The sequence below is a fragment of the Bombina bombina genome, chromosome 4 (genome assembly GCF_027579735.1).
Source record: "Bombina bombina isolate aBomBom1 chromosome 4, aBomBom1.pri, whole genome shotgun sequence".
Lineage (NCBI taxonomy): Eukaryota > Metazoa > Chordata > Amphibia > Anura > Bombinatoridae > Bombina > Bombina bombina.
In genome coordinates this window covers 888,655,687-888,677,324 of record NC_069502.1, presented here as the reverse complement: position 1 = coordinate 888,677,324, position 21,638 = coordinate 888,655,687, and the positions used below count along the sequence as shown (strand labels likewise).

At 40.7% G+C, this 21,638-nt stretch overlaps 1 protein-coding gene across 2 annotated transcripts in view; it reads right to left on the bottom strand.

Annotated features, from left to right (window-relative positions):
• The window catches only part of STXBP5 (syntaxin binding protein 5), a 1,442,716-nt gene that overhangs the window by 240,525 nt on the left and 1,180,553 nt on the right, over positions 1 to 21,638 (bottom strand). For both annotated transcript variants that reach the window (XM_053711794.1, XM_053711795.1), the window contains exons 10-11: positions 13,870 to 14,024; positions 7,507 to 7,579 (exon numbers count right to left, since the gene is read on the bottom strand). In XM_053711794.1, the coding sequence (XP_053567769.1) occupies positions 7,507 to 7,579; positions 13,870 to 14,024 (228 nt within the window). The remainder of the gene's footprint in view (positions 1 to 7,506; positions 7,580 to 13,869; positions 14,025 to 21,638) is intronic.

Genomic DNA, 21,638 nt, shown 5'->3' with positions numbered 1-21,638 from the left:
CATTGACCAATTCACACAAATGGTTCACACAAGACGGTTCACGATTAAGCATAGACTCACATGCACTTCGGAATATGTCATTTATGCCATCATATGTCCGTGCATTGGCAAGACGGTGACATCGTTCAGGGTACATTTGGCTAATCATAAATCCGCCATTCGCCAGGCCCTTGATAAAGGACGTTCGGAACAACCTGTTGCATGTCATTTTTTGTCTGCTGGACATACTCTCTCATCTCTACGAACAATGATCATTGATCATGTACCCCGCCATAGACGTGGGGGTGACAGAGAACAGGCACTGCTAAGGCTGGAGGCACGGTGGATATTCACCTTGGATACAGTTACCCCTCGGGGTCTCAATACAAATATTGACTTTGGCTGTTGCTATAAAACCAGATAAATCGCATATGGGAGTCATCAAAACTATGCTTCTACCTACTGCTTGAGTGTATGATGTATTAATATAATAGTTCTTTTTGAGATGGCTCATTGGGGCTGTGTTTTCCCCTATATTTCGTCCCACTGTCTTGATACTTTTGTAGTATAGAAGACAGTGTTAAGAGCGATGCCATGCTAAGTGTAAAACAATGAATTGGATTACTTTGGTTAGATAGTAGATATTGTTTACTTTTGTATATATAAATATATGTTTATGGCCTGATGCTTGGCCTTACTGTTTATGTTTTGCCTGTCAGTTGCACTCCTATGTCTCCGCCCACCGCCGCTTGGAGTACAACTTGTATTGTTGCTGTTCTCATCTCCACGGCAACCGGGGCTCTTGCTATTGCTTGTGACATATGTGACGTCATTACGTCACTCCGCGTCTCACCCGATCAGCTGTTTGTGATGGGTCCGGTCCGTTACGCTTGGTCTGGGGGTGTGTCACCATGGAGCGCTCTGATTGGTGATTCCACTGGGATGGGTGGGTATTTAGTTTAGAGTTTGTGTTCTGAATGTTATGTCCGGTTATATTATCATTGAAAAAGGCTCCTGCGTGAGCTGAAACGTCTGTTTTTTTCTGACATCATTAAAAACGGATTATTACAAACCCTGTTGTGCCTGCTGTGTATTGGGTCACATTGTATCATGGGGATATATATATATTTATATGTGTGTGTGTGTGTGTGTGTAAAATATACATATATTCAGAAGAAAACAGCACTCACTGAGCTTGACAAAAAAACAGAATTTATGTTTACCTGATAAATTTCTTTCTCCAACGGTGTGTCCGGTCCACGGCGTCATCCTTACTTGTGGGATATTCTCTTCCCCAACAGGAAATGGCAAAGAGCCCAGCAAAGCTGGTCACATGATCCCTCCTAGGCTCCGCCCACCCCAGTCATTCGACCGACGTTAAGGAGGAATATTTGCATAGGAGAAACCATATGGTACCGTGGTGACTGTAGTTAAAGAAAATAAATTATCAGACCTGATTAAAAAACCAGGGCGGGCCGTGGACCGGACACACCGTTGGAGAAAGAAATTTATCAGGTAAACATAAATTCTGTTTTCTCCAACATAGGTGTGTCCGGTCCACGGCGTCATCCTTACTTGTGGGAACCAATACCAAAGCTTTAGGACACGGATGAAGGGAGGGAGCAAATCAGGTCACCTAAATGGAAGGCACCACGGCTTGCAAAACCTTTCTCCCAAAAATAGCCTCAGAAGAAGCAAAAGTATCAAACTTGTAAAATTTGGTAAAAGTGTGCAGTGAAGACCAAGTCGCTGCCCTACATATCTGATCAACAGAAGCCTCGTTCTTGAAGGCCCATGTGGAAGCCACAGCCCTAGTGGAATGAGCTGTGATTCTTTCGGGAGGCTGCCGTCCGGCAGTCTCGTAAGCCAATCTGATGATGCTTTTAATCCAAAAAGAGAGAGAGGTAGAAGTTGCTTTTTGACCTCTCCTTTTACCTGAATAAACAACAAACAAGGAAGATGTTTGTCTAAAATCCTTTGTAGCATCTAAATAGAATTTTAGAGCGCGAACAACATCCAAATTGTGCAACAAACGTTCCTTCTTTGAAACTGGTTTCGGACACAGAGAAGGTACGATAATCTCCTGGTTAATGTTTTTGTTAGAAACAACTTTTGGAAGAAAACCAGGTTTAGTACGTAAAACCACCTTATCTGCATGGAACACCAGATAAGGAGGAGAACACTGCAGAGCAGATAATTCTGAAACTCTTCTAGCAGAAGAAATTGCAACTAAAAACAAAACTTTCCAAGATAATAACTTAATATCAACGGAATGTAAGGGTTCAAACGGAACCCCCTGAAGAACTGAAAGAACTAAATTGAGACTCCAAGGAGGAGTCAAAGGTTTGTAAACAGGCTTGATTCTAACCAGAGCCTGAACAAAGGCTTGAACATCTGGCACAGCTGCCAGCTTTTTGTGAAGTAACACCGACAAGGCAGAAATCTGTCCTTTCAGGGAACTTGCCGATAATCCTTTTTCCAATCCTTCTTGAAGGAAGGATAGAATCCTAGGAATCTTAACCTTGTCCCAAGGGAATCCTTTAGATTCACACCAACAGATATATTTTTTCCAAATTTTGTGGTAAATCTTTCTAGTTACAGGCTTTCTGGCCTGAACAAGAGTATCGATAACAGAATCTGAGAAACCTTGCTTCGATAAAATCAAGCGTTCAATCTCCAAGCAGTCAGCTGGAGTGAAACCAGATTCGGATGTTCGAACGGACCCTGAACAAGAAGGTCTCGTCTCAAAGGTAGCTTCCAAGGTGGAGCCGATGACATATTCACCAGATCTGCATACCAAGTCCTGCGTGGCCACGCAGGAGCTATCAAGATCACCGACGCCCTCTCCTGATTGATCCTGGCTACCAGCCTGGGGATGAGAGGAAACGGCGGGAACACATAAGCTAGTTTGAAGGTCCAAGGTGCTACTAGTGCATCCACTAGAGCCGCCTTGGGATCCCTGGATCTGGACCCGTAGGAGGGAACTTTGAAGTTCTGACGAGAGGCCATTAGATCCATGTCTGGAATGCCCCACAGCTGAGTGACTTGGGCAAAGATTTCCGGATGGAGTTCCCACTCCCCCGGATGCAATGTCTGACGACTCAGAAAATCCGCTTCCCAATTTTCCACTCCCGGGATGTGGATAGCAGACAGGTGGCAGGAGTGAGACTCCGCCCATAGAATAATCTTGGTCACTTCTTCCATCGCTAGGGAACTCCTTGTTCCCCCCTGATGGTTGATGTACGCAACAGTCGTCATGTTGTCTGATTGAAACCGTATGAACTTGGTCCTCGCTAGCTGAGGCCAAGCCTTGAGAGCATTGAATATCGCTCTCAGTTCCAGAATATTTATCGGTAGAAGAGATTCTTCCCGAGACCAAAGACCCTGAGCTTTCAGGGATCCCCAGACCGCGCCCCAGCCCATCAGACTGGCGTCGGTCGTGACAATGACCCACTCTGGTCTGCGGAATGTCATCCCTTGTGACAGGTTGTCCAGGGACAGCCACCAACGGAGTGAGTCTCTGGTCCTCTGATTTACTTGTATCTTTGGAGACAAGTCTGTATAGTCCCCATTCCACTGACTGAGCATGCACAGTTGTAATGGTCTTAGATGAATGCGCGCAAAAGGAACTATGTCCATTGCCGCTACCATCAACCCGATCACTTCCATGCACTGAGCTACGGAAGGAAGAGGAACGGAATGAAGTATCCGACAAGAGTCCAGAAGTTTTGTTTTTCTGGCCTCTGTTAGAAAAATCCTCATTTCTGAGGAGTCTATAATTGTTCCCAAGAAGGGAACCCTTGTTGATGGGGATAGTGAACTCTTTTCCACGTTCACTTTCCAGCCGTGAGATCTGAGAAAGGCCAGGACGATGTCCGTGTGAGCCTTTGCTCGAGGGAGGGACGACGCTTGAATCAGAATGTCGTCCAGGTAAGGTACTACAGCAATGCCCCTTGGTCTTAGCACCGCTAGAAGGGACCCTAGTACCTTTGTGAAAATCCTTGGAGCAGTGGCTAATCCGAAAGGAAGCGCCACAAACTGGTAATGTTTGTCCAGGAATGCAAACCTTAGGAACCGATGATGTTCCTTGTGGATAGGAATATGTAGATACGCATCCTTTAAATCCACCGTGGTCATGAATTGACCTTCCTGGATGGAAGGAAGGATAGTTCGAATGGTTTCCATCTTGAACGATGGGACCTTGAGAAATTTGTTTAAGATCTTGAGATCTAAGATTGGTCTGAACGTTCCCTCTTTTTTGGGAACTATGAACAGATTGGAGTAGAACCCCATCCCTTGTTCTCTTAATGGAACAGGATGAATCACTCCCATTTTTAACAGGTCTTCTACACAATGTAAGAACGCCTGTCTTTTTATGTGGTCTGAAGACAACTGAGACCTGTGGAACCTTCCCCTTGGGGGAAGTCCCTTGAATTCCAGAAGATAACCCTGGGAGACTATTTCTAGCGCCCAAGGATCCAGAACATCTCTTGCCCAAGCCTGAGCGAAGAGAGAGAGTCTGCCCCCCACCAGATCCGGTCCCGGATCGGGGGCCAATATTTCATGCTGTCTTGGTAGCAGTGGCAGGTTTCTTGGCCTGCTTTCCCTTGTTCCAGCCTTGCATTGGTCTCCAAGCTGGCTTGGCTTGAGAAGTATTACCCTCTTGCTTAGAGGACGTAGCACTTTGGGCTGGTCCGTTTTTACGAAAGGGACGAAAATTAGGTCTATTTTTTGCCTTGAAAGGCCGATCCTGAGGAAGGGCGTGGCCCTTACCCCCAGTGATATCAGAGATAATCTCTTTCAAGTCAGGGCCAAACAACGTTTTCCCCTTGAAAGGAATGTTTAGTAGCTTGTTCTTGGAAGACGCATCAGCCGACCAAGATATCAACCAAAGCGCTCTGCGCGCCACAATAGCAAACCCAGAATTCTTAGCCGCTAACCTAGCCAATTGCAAAGTGGCGTCTAGAGTGAAAGAATTAGCCAATTTGAGAGCATTGATTCTGTCCATAATCTCCTCATAAGGAGGAGAATCACTATCGAGCACCTTTATCAGTTCATCAAACCAGAAATATGCGGCTGTAGTGACAGGGACAATGCATGAAATGGGTTGTAGAAGGTAACCCTGCTGAACAAACATCTTTTTAAGCAAACCTTCTAATTTTTTATCCATAGGATCTTTGAAAGCACAACTATCCTCTATGGGTATAGTGGTGCGTTTGTTTAAAGTAGAAACCGCTCCCTCGACCTTGGGGACTGACTGCCATAAGTCCTTTCTGGGGTCGACCATAGGAAACAATTTTTTAAATATGGGGGGAGGGACGAAAGGAATACCGGGCCTTTCCCATTCTTTATTAACAATGTCCGCCACCCGCTTGGGTATAGGAAAAGCTTCTGGGAGCCCCGGCACCTCTAGGAACTTGTCCATTTTACATAGTTTCTCTGGGATGACCAACTTTTCACAATCATCCAGAGTGGATAATACCTCCTTAAGCAAAATGCGGAGATGTTCCAACTTAAATTTAAATGTAATCACATCAGATTCAGCCTGATGAGAAATGTTCCCTGAATCAGTAATTTCTCCCTCAGACAAAACCTCCCTGGCCCCCTCAGATTGGGTTAGGGGCCCTTCAGAGATATTAATATCAGCGTCGTCATGCTCTTCAGTAACTAAAACAGAGCAGCCACGCTTACGCTGACAAGGGTTCATTTTGGCTAAAATGTTTTTGACAGAATTATCCATTACAGCCGTTAATTGTTGCATAGTAAGGAGTATTGGCGCGCTAGATGTACTAGGGGCCTCCTGAGTGGGCAAGACTTGTGTAGACGAAGGAGGGAATGATGCAGTACCATGCTTACTCCCCTCACTTGAGGAATCATCTTGGGCATCATTGTCATTATCACATAAATCACATTTATTTAAATGAATAGGAATTCTGGCTTCCCCACATTCAGAACACAGTCTATCTGGTAGTTCAGACATGTTAAACAGGCATAAACTTGATAAGAAAGTACAAAAAACGTTTTAAAATAAAACCGTTACTGTCACTTTAAATTTTAAACTGAACACACTTTATTACTGCAATTGCGAAAAAACATGAAGGAATTGTTCAAAATTCACCAAATTTTCACCACAGTGTCTTAAAGCCTTAAAAATATTGCACACCAAATTTGGAAGCTTTAACCCTTAAAATAACGGAACCGGAGCCGTTTTAAGCTTTAACCCCTTTACAGTCCCTGGTATCTGCTTTGCTGAGACCCAACCAAACCCAAAGGGGAATACGATACCAATGACGCCTTCAGAAAGTCTTTTCTAAGTATCAGAGCTCCTCTCACATGCGACTGCATGCCATGCCTCTCAAAAACAAGTGCGCCACACCGGCGCGAAAATGAGACTCTGCTTATGCTTTGGGAAAGCCCCTAAGAAATAAGGTGTCTAATACAGTGCCTGCCGATATTATTATATCAAAATACCCAGATAAAATGATTCCTCAAGGCTAAATATGTGTTAATAATGAATCGATTTAGCCCAGAAAAGTCTACAGTCTAAATAAGCCCTTGTGAAGCCCTTATTTACGATCGTAATAAACATGGCTTACCGGATCCCATAGGGAAAATGACAGCTTCCAGCATTACATCGTCTTGTTAGAATGTGTCATACCTCAAGCAGCAAGAGACTGCACACTGTTCCCCCAACTGAAGTTAATTGCTCTCAACAGTCCTGTGTGGAACAGCCATGGATTTTAGTTACGGTTGCTAAAATCATTTTCCTCATACAAACAGAAATCTTCATCTCTTTTCTGTTTCTGAGTAAATAGTACATACCAGCACTATTTCAAAATAACAAACTCTTGATTGAATAATAAAAAACTACAGTTAAACACTAAAAAACTCTAAGCCATCTCCGTGGAGATGTTGCCTGTACAACGGCAAAGAGAATGACTGGGGTGGGCGGAGCCTAGGAGGGATCATGTGACCAGCTTTGCTGGGCTCTTTGCCATTTCCTGTTGGGGAAGAGAATATCCCACAAGTAAGGATGACGCCGTGGACCGGACACACCTATGTTGGAGAAAGATGTCCTTTATTCAAGTGACGTTTCAGGGAATACACCCCTTCATCAGGGGCGTCAGGCACTTTTAATTCAACTTAACAATATAATTTTTTTCTGCATATTTTTGTGTGAATGATTCAATTAATTGTTTTGTATGATTTTTACATTACGGTTTTCATTGTGCACTTTTGTAATGTATGCATCTCCTTCCTATACGAATGCAGTATACGCCTCTTAGTGAGACACCCTGTTTTCAGGGTAAAAGGTGGCTTTAGATAATTCCACCAGGGCAATAGAAATACTGGAGAGCATTCTTATAGAATCTCACCAAGCCAGAGAGCTTTATAGAATTGGGCTTTAAAAAATTCCAGATTCTGTCCCTTTCCTTAGGGAATACAGTGAGTTCCTTTGTGAGGTCTGTTAAATAATTTACCTCTAAGCTTAAATAAGGCCACAAATACTAAATTACAAGTGCTTACCCATTTTGTGCAAGGTCTATAACAACTAAATCCTTTTCTAGGAGAACAACCACCGCATAGGGGTCTTGGAAATCTGAAACAATAAATACAACATTTAAAATAACAATACATACAAGAATAGATCTGTTTATATTTAAAACTTTAGCGACTCAATTATATACCAGATTGAAATATGCCCGCTAAAGCCAATATTAGTCTGTTTTAGCCAAGTTATTGCATATACAATCTTTATTATTAAAAAGCAATATGATGTCTGTACAAACTGTCTCATTTTACAGCTTGTCCTCAGTTATTATTAAAACTGGTCAACATGAGATAATAAAAATAAAGTGCTCTAAAAGAGACATTAAAGGGAAATGAAACCCAAAAATGTTCTTTCACGATTCAGATAGAGCGTAACGACTTTTCACTTTACTTCTTTTATCAAATTTGTATCATTCTCTTGGTATCCTTTGGTGAAGGATCATCAGTGCACTACTGTGAGCTTGCTAAACACATCTAGTGAGCCAATGAAAAGAGTGATGTATGTGCAGCCACCAATCAGCAGCTAGCTCCCAGTAGTGTAGGATACGTACATATTTTTCAACAAAGGATACAAAAAGAACAAAGTAAATGTAAAAAAAGAGATGAAATGAGTCTTAAAATTGCATGTTCTATCTCAGTGCTTCTCAACCGTGGTCTTCAGGTACCCCAACATGCCAGGTTTTCATTATAGCTGAAGCATTGCACAGGTGAAGTGATCAGCTGATCAGTAACCATGGTTACTAACCTGCTCTCACCCATCAGCTGATTACTTCACCTGTACACTAGTTCAGCTATAATAAAAACCTGGTTTGTTGGGGGTACTTGAGGGCCGTGGTTGAGAAACAATGTTCTACCTGAATCATGCAAGTTTAATTCTGACGTTCCTATCCCTTTAAATACCCCTTGCTTTTGTGTAATAATTATGCCTGTCCCAAGCTGCTTTTGTAATCCAGGTTGTTTTCAAATTGCTACAAATTGCCAAACCAGCTATTTGATTTGCCACATTTTTAAGAAAACCCAAGTTACACCGTTTTCTGAGCTTTCTAAGAAGCATGGGACAAGCATATTTTTTAGGTTTTCTAACGTCCCTTAACCACTTCACTGCTGAGCCATTTCGCACACCCTGTGTAAGACCTGTTTTTAGTTGTTTATCACTCATTGCATTTATATATCAATTACCTCTGGGAGGTACCTACACAATTTATATCTTATTTATATTTCAGCTGACAAAGCACTTTTACAAGATGATGTGAAGGAAGACTATTACTGAGAGCCTCGCCAAAGATTCACCGAGGAATCACCTATTTCCTAACAGTCCCCCAGTGGAGCTCATAACAACAATAATTGGAGCGGAGGGGGCGCGAGATCACTTTCATTCAGCTTATTGTGATTGTGTAAGAGGTGTTTGGAACTGTGAAAGGCAGATGGCTTTGCTTTTATTTCAGTAATCGGAGCGAAATTGTAATAGATACAAAGGGAACACACCCTTGCCCCGTTTGCTGGTTCTAGCATTTGTTTTTCCCATGGTTGTGTAAATTACCAACATCTCCCTCATCAAGATACATCCTATATTATAAAAGGCCAAGTGTTTGTCTGAAGCCGTCATGCGCAGTAGAGACAAACACTTGGCCTTAGATCCCTGCACGCGCACCTCCGTAGTTTAAGCAGCGCACAGCATAGACCTTCGCACGCGCACCCACCCGACCTCGCACGCGCACCTCCGCAATTGAAAAACCAGCAGCGCAAGGATTGGGTACGAGAGAGAGAGTGAGTGAGAGAGAGAGAGAGAGAGAGAGTGAGAGAGAGTGAGAGAGAGAGTGAGAGAGAGAGAGAGTGAGTGAGTGAGAGTGTGAGAGAGAGAGACACACAACACGGCCCGTGTGAACGGGCTTTAGGACTAGTAACATTATATTGTAGTACTGTCCTACATGACCAGGCTACATTCGAATAGGCCAAACAGGTGTGTCTCTAGCTCTGGTAATGCTAAATATACATGAAGCACAGCATGACAGTTTAGTCAAGGGGAGCTAGCGTTTGGGCCTTGTGACTATATCTATCTGTGGGCATATTCCTGTTTTAACTATTAGTCTATATCTAATATATATACAACCGCTGCTAATCCTTTAGCCCTTGCAGCAACGGTCTGTCAGAGATATGGCCCCTATAGTATAGTGTTCATCGTTTATAGGCACATTTCATCACCCCACGATGTTCGCTGCTGTGATTTACACATACATCCACATATTAGCACTATGATAATTCCCAGCGCTCTCTGTTTTTATCCTCCAGATTAATTACTACAGTTTATGCATTACCAATTTACCATCCATGCTGTTTGTATCCCCTCTGTAACTAATTAGTGTTGGTCTTATGTTTTAAACCTCACTTTGCATACTAACTAATGGAATGTTATACTGTGTTTCAGTGAGCGTGGGAAACTGACGACCAATCTGGGCTGCACGAAAACTTGCTGATCTTGGATTGATATCATATTCATTCTTTTAGAATGTAGCTGTTAGTTAGTTATTGCTTCTTGTATAATTATTAGGGTGCATGTACACACTATCTGTATGCTTATATATTTATTGTCATAGTGCTTTCCTTGGTAAACAGCATTTGTATATAGGAGCAGTTGTTCATGTAATAACTTCCCATTGGTTTGTCTTTGAAGGTGGTGTGCCCCTGCCAACCTATGGGAGGACGGGCTGTTAGTTTTTAGAGCACCTTGCACATGTTTTAAACAGGTAATGAGTAAGGCTATTTGCTGAAACGCGTCTACCTGCTTGTCTACAGCTTGTAAGATAGATTTTTGAACAGTTTCTAACCCTGGGGTGGTTGTTTTTCCCCCCTCACACTGTGTCTGTTCATGTTTGTTTTTTGTTATACAAACATGTTTTTTCACTCATACAGCGCTCTTGCGCGACTTGTAATAAATATATTTTCACCTGCAACTTACCCTTGCCTGTGCTCCTCTTATTCCTTTCTATATTAACACACATAGTGATCGTTCACTCCTATAGGACTCACGTGATCATCTACGTACACAGCCCAGGAAAGAGGGTGTGTTCCCCTGTCGTCATACCACGCCGGTGTTCAGAATTTGCTACCTGTCAGTGTGCACGCTCTGTATTACATAATTGCGCTCCACATATGTTAAAAAGGAATGTGATTATGTAAATCGCAGCATGCGCACTGAGAGGTAGCAGATTCTGACAAGGAAGTTGTCCTGTTGGATTTTGCTGCGGCTCATAAATGCACGCATGCACAGTTCAATGAGTTGTCTCTGTGGATGATGAAACCGTTTCCTGCACACAAAAGATATAAATAAAATTTCCATATACATACATATACTTATTTTTCTATGGAATATTTATTTATATATTTTGTGTGCAGGACACGCTTTCATTGGTCCACCGTGACAACTCATTGAACTGTTCTGATGCAGTGCGTATTACTGAGTGGAGCGCAAATATCACGCTCGCGAAAACGCAATTTCGCCCTCCACTAGTAATATAGGCCATTATTGGGCAAGACAGCTCATGTACAGCAGGAAATTAATTCTCAGAAAATCATTTAAACTGGGAATATAGCTCTTTAACTTCAAGAATCTTTACATACATCTAAGAAATACAATGTATTTAAAGGGACAGTCTACTTGATTTTTTTATTGTTTAAAAAGATAGATAACACTTTTACTACCCATTGCCCAGCTTTGCATAACCAACATTGTTATAATAATATACTTTATGTCTTCTAAGTCAACAATATTCTTTAGCTTTTTAAAATCTTGCACTACAGCCAGACAGTGCTAGTTCATGTGTGCAATATAGATAATATTGTGCTCACTCCCGTGGAGAATGATAATGGGTTCACAAGAACCAGCATTATTTGGCGATAAGGGGCTGTCTGCAGGGGCTTAGATACAGGTAATCATAGAAATAAAAGTAAATTAAATGGACAGTCTAGTCAGAATTAAAATGTCATGATTCAGATAGGGCATGTAATTTTAACCCATTGAGTGCTAAGCAATTTCCCACCTGGGTGCTAAGCTGGATTTGAGGGGGGGGGGGGGGTTTGTTGTTGTTTTTTTTTAAAATATATTTTTTTAACTTTTTTTTCAGATCCCCAAGTCTTATACTGTTGGAAAGGTTAGGCGATTACCTTTTCAAAGGTGGGTATTGGGGGTCTGGAGCCGCATATATGCCTGAGATACAGACTTCTAAGCAACATGCCCCCATTTCCCTATACTGTCCATTGTAATTTTTTAAATAAAGTTGCACGGTGATGTCATCACGTCATTGCGTGTGACGTCACCGCGCAAAACACAAAGGCCCCAGATTGAGAACTCAAAGGGTTAAACAACTTCCAATTTACTTTTCTCATCAAATCTGCTTTGTTCTCTTGGTATTCTTAGTTCAAAGCTGAACCTAGGTAGAATCATATGCTAATTTCTAAGCCTTTGAAAGCCGCCTCTTATCTGAATGCATTTAGACTTTCAACAGATAGGGCGTTAGTTCACGAGTGCCATACAGATAATATTGTGCTCACGCCCATGGAGTTACCTAGGAGTCAGCACTGATTGGCTAAAATGCAAGTCTGTCAAAAGAACTGAAATAAGGGGGCAGTCTGCAGAGGTTTAGATAAAATGTAATCACAGAGGTAAAGTATATAAATATAACAGTGTTGGTTATACAAAACTGGGGAATGGGTAATAAAGGGATAATCTATCTTTTTAAACAATATACATTTTCAAGTAGACTGTCCTTTTAAAATAAATGAATAATAGTGTTATTTTTTATTGAAGAATTCTTAATATTTTTTGTGTGTGGTATTCTGTAGATATTTATTCTAATAGAAACATAGATATTGACAGCATATAAGAAACATAATCTGCTCATATAAAGTATAACAACATTTGTGGCTAGGTATTAGTGACTCCATTGGGCTGGGCAGTGTCGGGTGAGGAGAGAGTCACAGATGGGTAGTGGACAGGATCATGGGCATCTAGGCAACCAGTGGGCATGTATGGGCAGATTATAGGTGTGTATAAATGAAGCTACGGGAAATTCTGCAAATAGGGAGATATGGCTGCCTTAGGCCTAGTTTCCATTGAGGTGTTAAAGTTTGGAAACTGGTGGTAACATAAGAATTCTCCATAGACTTTAATGGAGATAAATGTTTTTACCACCAATTTCCAAACTTTACCACCTCAATGGAAACTAGGCCTTAGTGGGACAAAGTTCAATATCAGAAACTTCCCCTCTCAAATAAGACCATTGGGAGGACTGGTATAAGCTAACTAAGGCCTAGTTTCCATTGAGGTGGTAAAGTTTGAAAACTAGTGATAAACACATTACATTTATTCAAATATATGGAGATTTTTTATGTTATCACCAGTTTCCAAACTTTACCACCTCAATGGAAACTAGACCTTAGTTCCTAGGATAGCCTTATGCTTTTCTAAGGCATTCTTGAAGCCCCCCACAGTGTTTCCCTTTAACTCCTCTAATGGAAGTGGATTCCATCATTCATTTCTGTGAAGAAGGAATTTAACAAAATTACCCCTGAACCTGCAATACTTCAACTTGAGTTCATGACCCCTTGTTCTGGTTTTGCTCTTTTGGTGCAAACTAGTCATTAAAAGGGAAATTGTACAGTAGCTTTTCTGTACATAAATGTTTTGTTGATGATCTGTTTATATAGCCTACCTGGGAGTGTTTTTGTAACAATGTATAGTTTTGCTTATTTTTAAATAACATTGTCCTCATTTTCAGACTTCTAACCAATGTTTGATGTATACTGATGTCTACTGACTCCTGGTTGTGTAATGGGTCTTTTCATATGCAAAGGAGGGGGGAGTGTCTGGCCTTCTTGTTTTCCCAGCCCCTTGCAGTGGGTGCCCAGCAGAATCTCATGCAAAGTGCTAAACTGGGAGCTTCTAAGTATGTTTTTAAAAGGTGTTATTATATCAGTATCTGTAAATATTTTTTTTATAGTAGTTATGCAGTTATATGGAAATTGGTGTATACTATACTATCACTTTAACCTTCAGTTTTATTAAGCCCCTTAATATACTTAAACATTTCTTTCATATCAACTCTTTCTCCTCTAAGCTATACATATTTAGGTCATTGAGCATTTCTTTGTAATTTTTTTTTTTTTTAATATGTACTGTTTTAGTAGCCCTTCTTTGCAGCAGTTTGAAAAGCTAGCTTACAGATGTTGCTTTATGGCCTCTTTCAGGAGTGTGGGATAAAGCACAATATTTACAAAAAAGTGGTATTTAATATCCATTTCATATTTCTATAGGTATCTACAATAAAGTTATTCAATACTTACCATTAGAGTATGGGGTTTCACAAAGGGTTAGAAAATCCACAATAGAATAATCCATTTCTAAAACAGCAGTGCTTTTCCCATGCATGACGGTTAAGCAAGGTCTCCTTCCAACAGTGTCATATGACAAACCACCAGATAAGATGATAAAAGGCTCCCTGAAATAAAGCATAAAAACAATGGTTAAATTTACGTGTGCTATATAACGGTATAACACTCTGTGCTGAACTTCAGCTATTTGGGCCCTTTTATCATACTGTCAGCAGACAAGGTTCCCAAAAGGGAACCTGTCCACCAAGCTTTGCCCTGAGTGGGCATAATGTGCTGGCCACATTTATCAATGAACTATTAAATGCTCTAGTAGCCATGCTTCTGCTCTTGAGCATCCAATCACACAAAAGCAGGGTGTGTCAATCATTTAGGCTGGATCTGCCTGAGATAATTTAAAGGGACAATATTCTATAAAATAGTTTTTCCCTTAATGTGTTTCCAATTAATTTTTTGTTACCAGCTGCACAGTATAAAATGTATGAGATTTGCTTATTTACGTTTTATTTGTGTATATGAGTTAGCTTATTCATATCAGTTAATGGGTTGAGCTTGTAGGTATAATCAGATCTCATTACTGTATCACATTGTGTACATATACCTGCTACTTTATCTTATATCTGTCCATAAACCAATCACCAATACTTGAAGAGAACAATGGAAAATTAACATTTTATTACCTTATCTCTTCTATAACCCACCGGGAGTGTAATTTCTTCTACTGGCTGTGTTAGCACAGCTTGACCTTGAGGCCAAAAACTTTGGGTGGGGAAACCACAGGTTAAATAAACTATTTAAAATACCAATGCAAGGGTAATGGAAATACTTGTAAACAATTTAATACACTCCAGCAAGTAAAGTGGATCACTGGGAACAAATTAAAGGGGAGATATTTTTTGAGTAAACTGTCCCTTTAACTACTAAATGGAGCAAATTTATTTACACTTTTGCTTTAAACCAGTGGAGAACATAGGACAATTGAGACAATTAGAATCACCAAATTATTTTATCTATCATTGAAAAGGATCTAAATGCTCAACGCAGACCTGAAGCCCAATCATAGTAATTAAAAATTATGGTTACATTTACAGGTACCTAATTGCCACAGTTTAGTAAATCTAGTCAATTTGCACACACTTTTTTTTTTTTTTTTTTAGTTTTAAAAGCAGTTTTATTGAAAAAGAAAAGGGTAGGATACATTTTGTTCAATGCATGAAAATACAGATACATGCCTTTTCCAGAATACATCATGTGAGCTCTTAGGGTACTGCTAATAACATGAAAATATCTAAACATGAATACTAATATAACTTAAACAAATTGTACAAACTATAACATTATTTTCAAATGACATAATTGCAATACTTGGACATGCATTAAAATGAATCAGGTTGGATTAACATCGAAATGTGTGGCTCCTTAGATTGAAATATTATTATTAACCACTAAGGCACACTTTATTGAACGGGTGTGTAGTCTCTAGTTTTTACGTGGTCTTCCCACTGTACCTTCATTTGGATGTAAGTGTCTAATCTCTTATTGACTAAATATGTGTATTCTTCGAGGTCTAAAATTTGATTAAATGTGTGTAGCCACTGAGCTATGCTAGGTATGTTTCTGCTCTTCCAGTTCTTGGCCACCCATTGTTTTATGCAATTGCTACCTATAAAAATTAGATTCCTCTTATCTTTTGGGGTCTTATTTGGAATAATATTAAATAACCAGATACGTGGATCCGGGGGCAAAGCGAGTCCCAACATCCCTGACATCTCTTTTGCTATTTCTTCCCATAATTTTGCAATTGGAGAACACGTCCACCAAATATGTGACATTGTCCCCGGCTGTTCCCCGCATCTCCAGCAGATCTCACTACATGAAGGGAATAACTTACTAATTCTGACAGGCGTAAGATACCACCTCTGGATTATTTTAAGATTCAGCTCGATTAGTTTGCTGGAGGCAGATACCTTAGTTACTGCTGAGAATATTTGCTGTCTGTCCTTGTGTGTCAACTCTATTTCTAGTTCTTTCTCCCAGCTATCAATGTAATGAGGAATACTGCATGAGGCTTGCAATATGGAGTATGTAAGGGAAAGGGTTCTTTTGATGGGAGAAGATGAGTTACACAGTACCTCAAAAGGGGTTAATGAGCGTAGGAAATTATTCCTCTCTTTATGTTTATATAGGTATGAATGACACTGTCTTAGGAAATACCAATTACAGAATATGGGGAGCCCCTCCTCAATCAATTCTTCACTTGTTCTCAGGTGTTGTTCGTTCCCTAAATGTAACATCAGGATGGCTCTCGTTTTTTGTGTCCTGTTGTGCAGTTTTATTAATCCCATTCCTGGTGCAAAATCTATATTGTCTAAAAGAGGAGTTAGTGGGGAGGCCCTGGATGATATGTGTGGGTATTCTACTAGTATCCTGTCCCATACTTTAATAGTTTCTAGGATGGGTGCGTTTTGACTTATTTTATTTGACAGTGTTGTGCGTCTCTGCCAGCACAATGTACCTAGATGTCTTTGCTCTGTAAGGTCATGCTCTAGTCTCACCCAAGCCTTATATTCATAATTTGTGGACCAATCCACCACTCTTTGTAGAAAGACTGCCTGTCTGTATTTTTTAAGGTTGGGAACCCCCAGCCCCCCGTCTTTAATGCGTCCGCACATTAATTTTCTGTTTATCCTTGCTTTTCTTTTGTCCCAAATAAAGTCGAACATGGCGTACTGCAAATTAGTCAAAAAGTTTAGGGGTAAGGGAATAGGCAATGTCTGAAATAAGTATAAAATACGGGGTAGGACATTCATTTTTATAGTATTGATTCTGCCCAACCATGTAATATGTTGGGAACGCCACGATGACATGTCAGCTATCAGTGTCTTCTGTAGTGTTTTATAGTTAAGTGCAAACATCTCCTGAATAGATGGTGCTAGCATGATCCCTAAATATTTTAGGCTGTTTTTCTGTATACGAAATGTGCAGATATCTTGTATTCGCTCTAATAGGGCCTTATCACATTGTAGTGGGAGCAATTCTGATTTGTTTTTATTAATTAGGAAATTAGATGCCACATGAAATTTGTCAAATTCTTCTAGTAATTGGGGGACCGACTCTGAAGGAGATGTTAAAAAAAACAAGATATTGTCTGCGTACAGCAGCGCCTTATGCTCGATCTCTGCTATATGAAGACCTTTTATCCTAGCATTTGATCTTATTTTAGTCGCTAAAGCCTCTATTACGCATGCGAACAACAGGGGTGACAGTGGGCACCCCTGTCTAGTCCCATTTGAGATATTAAGTACCCCAGAGAAGATCCCATTCACTCTGACCTTGGCTGTGGGAGACGTGTATAGGGCCATAATTTTTTAAATAAATGCGTCACACATCCCAAATTTCCCTAGAACCCTGCGTAAAAAAAGCCAACTGACGCGGTCGAAAGCTTTCTCCGCGTCAGTGGAGACCACTGTCGTTTGTATTTTCTTATCTTGCACGTAGTTAATAAGATGGATAGCCCTGACTGTATTATCTTTTGCCTCGCGTGCCTGAATAAAGCCCACTTGATCACTACCGATAAGGGATGGTAATATCATTCCCAGTCTATTTGCTAGAATTTTTGAGTATATTTTTAGGTCGGAATTCAACAATGAAATTGGTCGGAAATTCTCAGGTCTATCTGGGGGTTTACCTGGCTTTGGGAGCACTGTTATGTATGCCTCTAGGTTATGTGTTGAAAAGGGGGACATCTCGGTTATGTCATTAAATAGTGTCAACATATGGGGGAACAATGTTTCTCTGAATTTTTTGAAGTAGCCGTTGGAGAAACCATCCGGCCCTGGAGCTTTGTTTGCTGGTAATTGGGCTATTACGTCTTTTATCTCCTTAAGAGTTATTGGGGCTTTCAGGGTGTTGTTTTGGTCTGTTGTTAGTTGGGGCAAAGTTATATTACTCAGATATTCCTGAATATGCCTGTTTTGGTCCGTGGGGTTTTCTATTTCACCCTTCAAATTGTACAACTGTTCGTAGTACACCCTAAAGGATTCTGCTATTTGGTCTGAGGTGTATACCTCCTTATTTTGTCTATTACGAAGTGTGAGAATGTAATTCCTATTTATTTTGCGTTTTAATTTCCTTGCTAGGATTGGGCCGCATTTATTGTCTCCCTCATAGTACTTCTGTCTCAATTTAAATGCACTAAGCTTACATTCTTTTCCCAGCATTGAGTTAATCGAAGACCTGCAGTCGACTATTTTCTGTTGGAGTACAGGGTCTGCCGTATTCGCCTCCCTTTGCTTCTCTAATGTCTCTAATAATTGTAGTGCATCGTTTAGAGTTCTACTTGCTTGTTTGGCCTGGTATGACTGTATACTGATTATTTCTCCCCTTAACACAGATTTATGTGCTTCCCATATGGATCTAATATCCAGTTTGGGATTTGTGTTCGTGTTGATGTCAAAATATTCTCTCATCACTTTTTCTAATTTCTGGAAATGAACCGGGTCCTCTAATAGGCCCTCATCTAGTCTCCACGCGTATTGTTTGCAAGGGATGTGTGGCCAATTAAGTTCGCAACTGACTATTGAATGGTCAGACCATGAGTTCGGAAGAATCTTTAGTCGTGTTACCCTGGTTAGATTTGTGACATCTACCATAAAGTAATCAATACGTGAGTGTCTGTGGTGAGGGTTAGAGTAGAAGGTATATTCTATCCTATCGGGGTATGTCACTCTCCAAGCATCGTGTAGGGCAAGATCTCTCATATGTGACTTAACCATGCGGATCACTCGGTGTGGTGTGGAGGAAGAGTGATTGGAGTTATCTAAAGTGGGGTTCATAGTTAAGTTAAAGTCCCCTTCCATTATCACCGCTCCCCTGGCTACCTCTAGGAGTAAGTTAGATAGTCGTTTAAAGAATATATCTTGCTTTATGTTAGGGGCATAAACATTCACTAAGGTGACCATTGAATTGTATAATTTGCCTACTAGGATTAGGTACCGCCCTGATTTATCTGCATGCTTTTTAATTAGGGTAAAAGGGATACCTCTCTTTATAAGGATACCTACTCCGTTTGTTTTAATAGAATTGGATGCGTAATACGAGTCCCCAAATTTAAAAACAAAGGTTTTAGGTTCCCTTCCCCTGAGAAAATGTGTCTCCTGCACATAGATCACTTCGCCTTTCTTCTGTTTAAGATCCCTTAATGCTACATTTCTCTTGTATTGGCTATTAAGTCCCTTGGCATTAGCTGTGAGAAAATGAATATTATTCGTGTGTGTGCCATCTCATTTATTAGCTACCTCCCCCTCCCGGACTAGGATTATTGTTTTAGATGAATTTAGTTTTATTGCCTCGGTGGTAAGTGGGTCGCTTCTGTGCCATAGTGCCCTAATAAAATGCTGTGGGGGTTCTGGGCCGAGACTATCTTTAGTCCTGAAATCAGTGCCTATGTGTTTGCATTCCAAGAAAATCGACATGTCAAGTCTAATATAATCATTTGAGTTAAAACTATAACATAAACAATTACATGAACATAAAAGAAAAACAATAAACAGTAACAATAACAAATAACATTGCTCTTTGGAAGGAACTATCCTTCTGAGCATAATCAATGTTAGGGAGTATGTCCAGAGTTGCTCCCTTGTCAGTGTATTATCAACGTTTTCTACTTTCTTGACGGATTAATGCAACAGTACAGTTGTAAATATATTAACATTATAACAGTGTGGGCTTTTGCCCTAGATAAACTACATAATAATAAGATCCCTGTTGTCACAAGTCCCGTACATAGTTCAAATTTGTGCTCCAACGGATTATAGAAAGTCTGCGCCCAGCTGGAGCAAATTTGTTCACTGGCATATATAACTCTATGCTTATTACAAATAATTTTATCTTACTGAATATTAAAAGTTCCTATCTCTGGTTAAGAAACAGAGTAAACAGGAAAGATCTCACCCTGTGCTGGGTCCATTTCTCTCTGAGGATAGGTCAGGTCTCTGCTTCTATTTCTAGCCCAACTTCACCACCTGGCTCTTTCGTCTTCTTTCTTTTGGACGAAACTTTTGTCCACTTCTGAATGGAGTCCTGCATATTTTGACTTTGTTTGAAATTTCTTCTGTCCTCCGTGCTCACATCAGAGGGGTGTGGTTGACGAAAAGTCAGCTTCAGTTCTTCTGCCAAGGTGGGTAGATCTTGTTCTGTTTTGTAGGTAACTGTGCGCCCTTCGTGTGACACAATCAGGCTAAAAGGGAAGCCCCATCTATATTTTATGCGGTGTTCCTGCAGTACTTTAGTGATAAACCGAACCTCTTTTCTTCTTTGTATGGTAGCAGGGCTGAGATCTAGGTAGATCTGAATGCTGTGGTCAACATATTGGATGGTAGGAGTAGTGCGTGCGGCCTGCCATATTTTTTCTTTCTCTGTATAGCGCAGGAACCGTATAATTATGTCCCTTGGCGGTGCGTTTGGAGGGGGTGGAGGTCTCAGAGCTCTGTGTGCTCTATCTAGCTCAATGTCAGGTATTGTCTGATCCTTGACTAGGAATTTAAACAGGCCTTGAAGATAGTTAGGTATGTCTGGATGTGCTACTGATTCGGGTATACCCCTAACCCTCAGATTATTACGTCGCCCTCTATTATCTAGATCCTCAATCTTGTCTTGTAGAGATTCCATCTGGGCTTGATGTACATTGGTCTGTGTTGTCACTTCATCAAATAAGGTGTTCATGGTCTCTTGTGTTTCTTCTACACATTCAATCCTCTGCCCCATCTCGTTTAAATTTCTTTTCATATTTGCTATATCTGTGGTTATAAGGGCTTTGAGGGCATCGAAATCTGCTTTAGTGGGTAAATTAGCTATATCAGCTTTTATCTGAGAAGCGCAGGCTTCAGAAATAGCCATGGATGGTGCATTTGGGGCATCCAAACTCACTGATCCTTGAGATAGGGTTTCTGCATCAGATTGAGTGTTTGCAGCGGTCTGAAAAAAAGTGCTCACTGAAGCAGGTAGATGGTTTTGGCTTTTAGGTGCCTTGTCTCCCTTGTTTTTAGCTTTAGAGGTCATCTCTGGAATACAATTAGGCCAAGGTGGGGTATATAGAGAAAGGGCTGTAAATGCAGTGTGCTTTGTTATAATTCTTTGAACTTTTAGTGTCTCTTGTCTCCACCCCCTGTTAGTTAGCTGATTTTACTCCAATATGTTGATCTTCCCGCCAGGCCGTTATAGCAATAAAAAAGGACTCCCTCTATTTTCTTTACTCCATATTTGTGCTTTGTTTTTTTGTTTTTAGCATGGGTGTTTCAGCATTTTAATATTATGTAAAGTAGGTGATTCAGAATATGTGCTCGCACGCCATGACCATCGGCCTTGTATCAAGTTTGTCCTTTCCTATGTGTGTCCTGGTTCACCTGCAGCCTAGGCCGTAATGGCGTCATGTGAAATTCACATCTCTCCTCTGTTAGCAGTTAGTGCTGGCTAAGGGAGCGTTTGTCTTAATAAAAGTAATGCGACTTCTATTATCGCTTCAGTCTCCGTTTTGAACTGTTATGTTATGGTGTCGGGTCTTACCCTCTGTATAGTCCCCGGAGCCATATGTCTTAGCCGTTAGCCTGCGGTGGGTCCGTTGCGGTTCCCGATCTGAAGCTCACATTGTCCGGTGTCCGGTGAATATATGAGGTTAGCGCCTCTTGCCTGTACTAGGGATCCAAAATTTTTAATTAATACCCTCT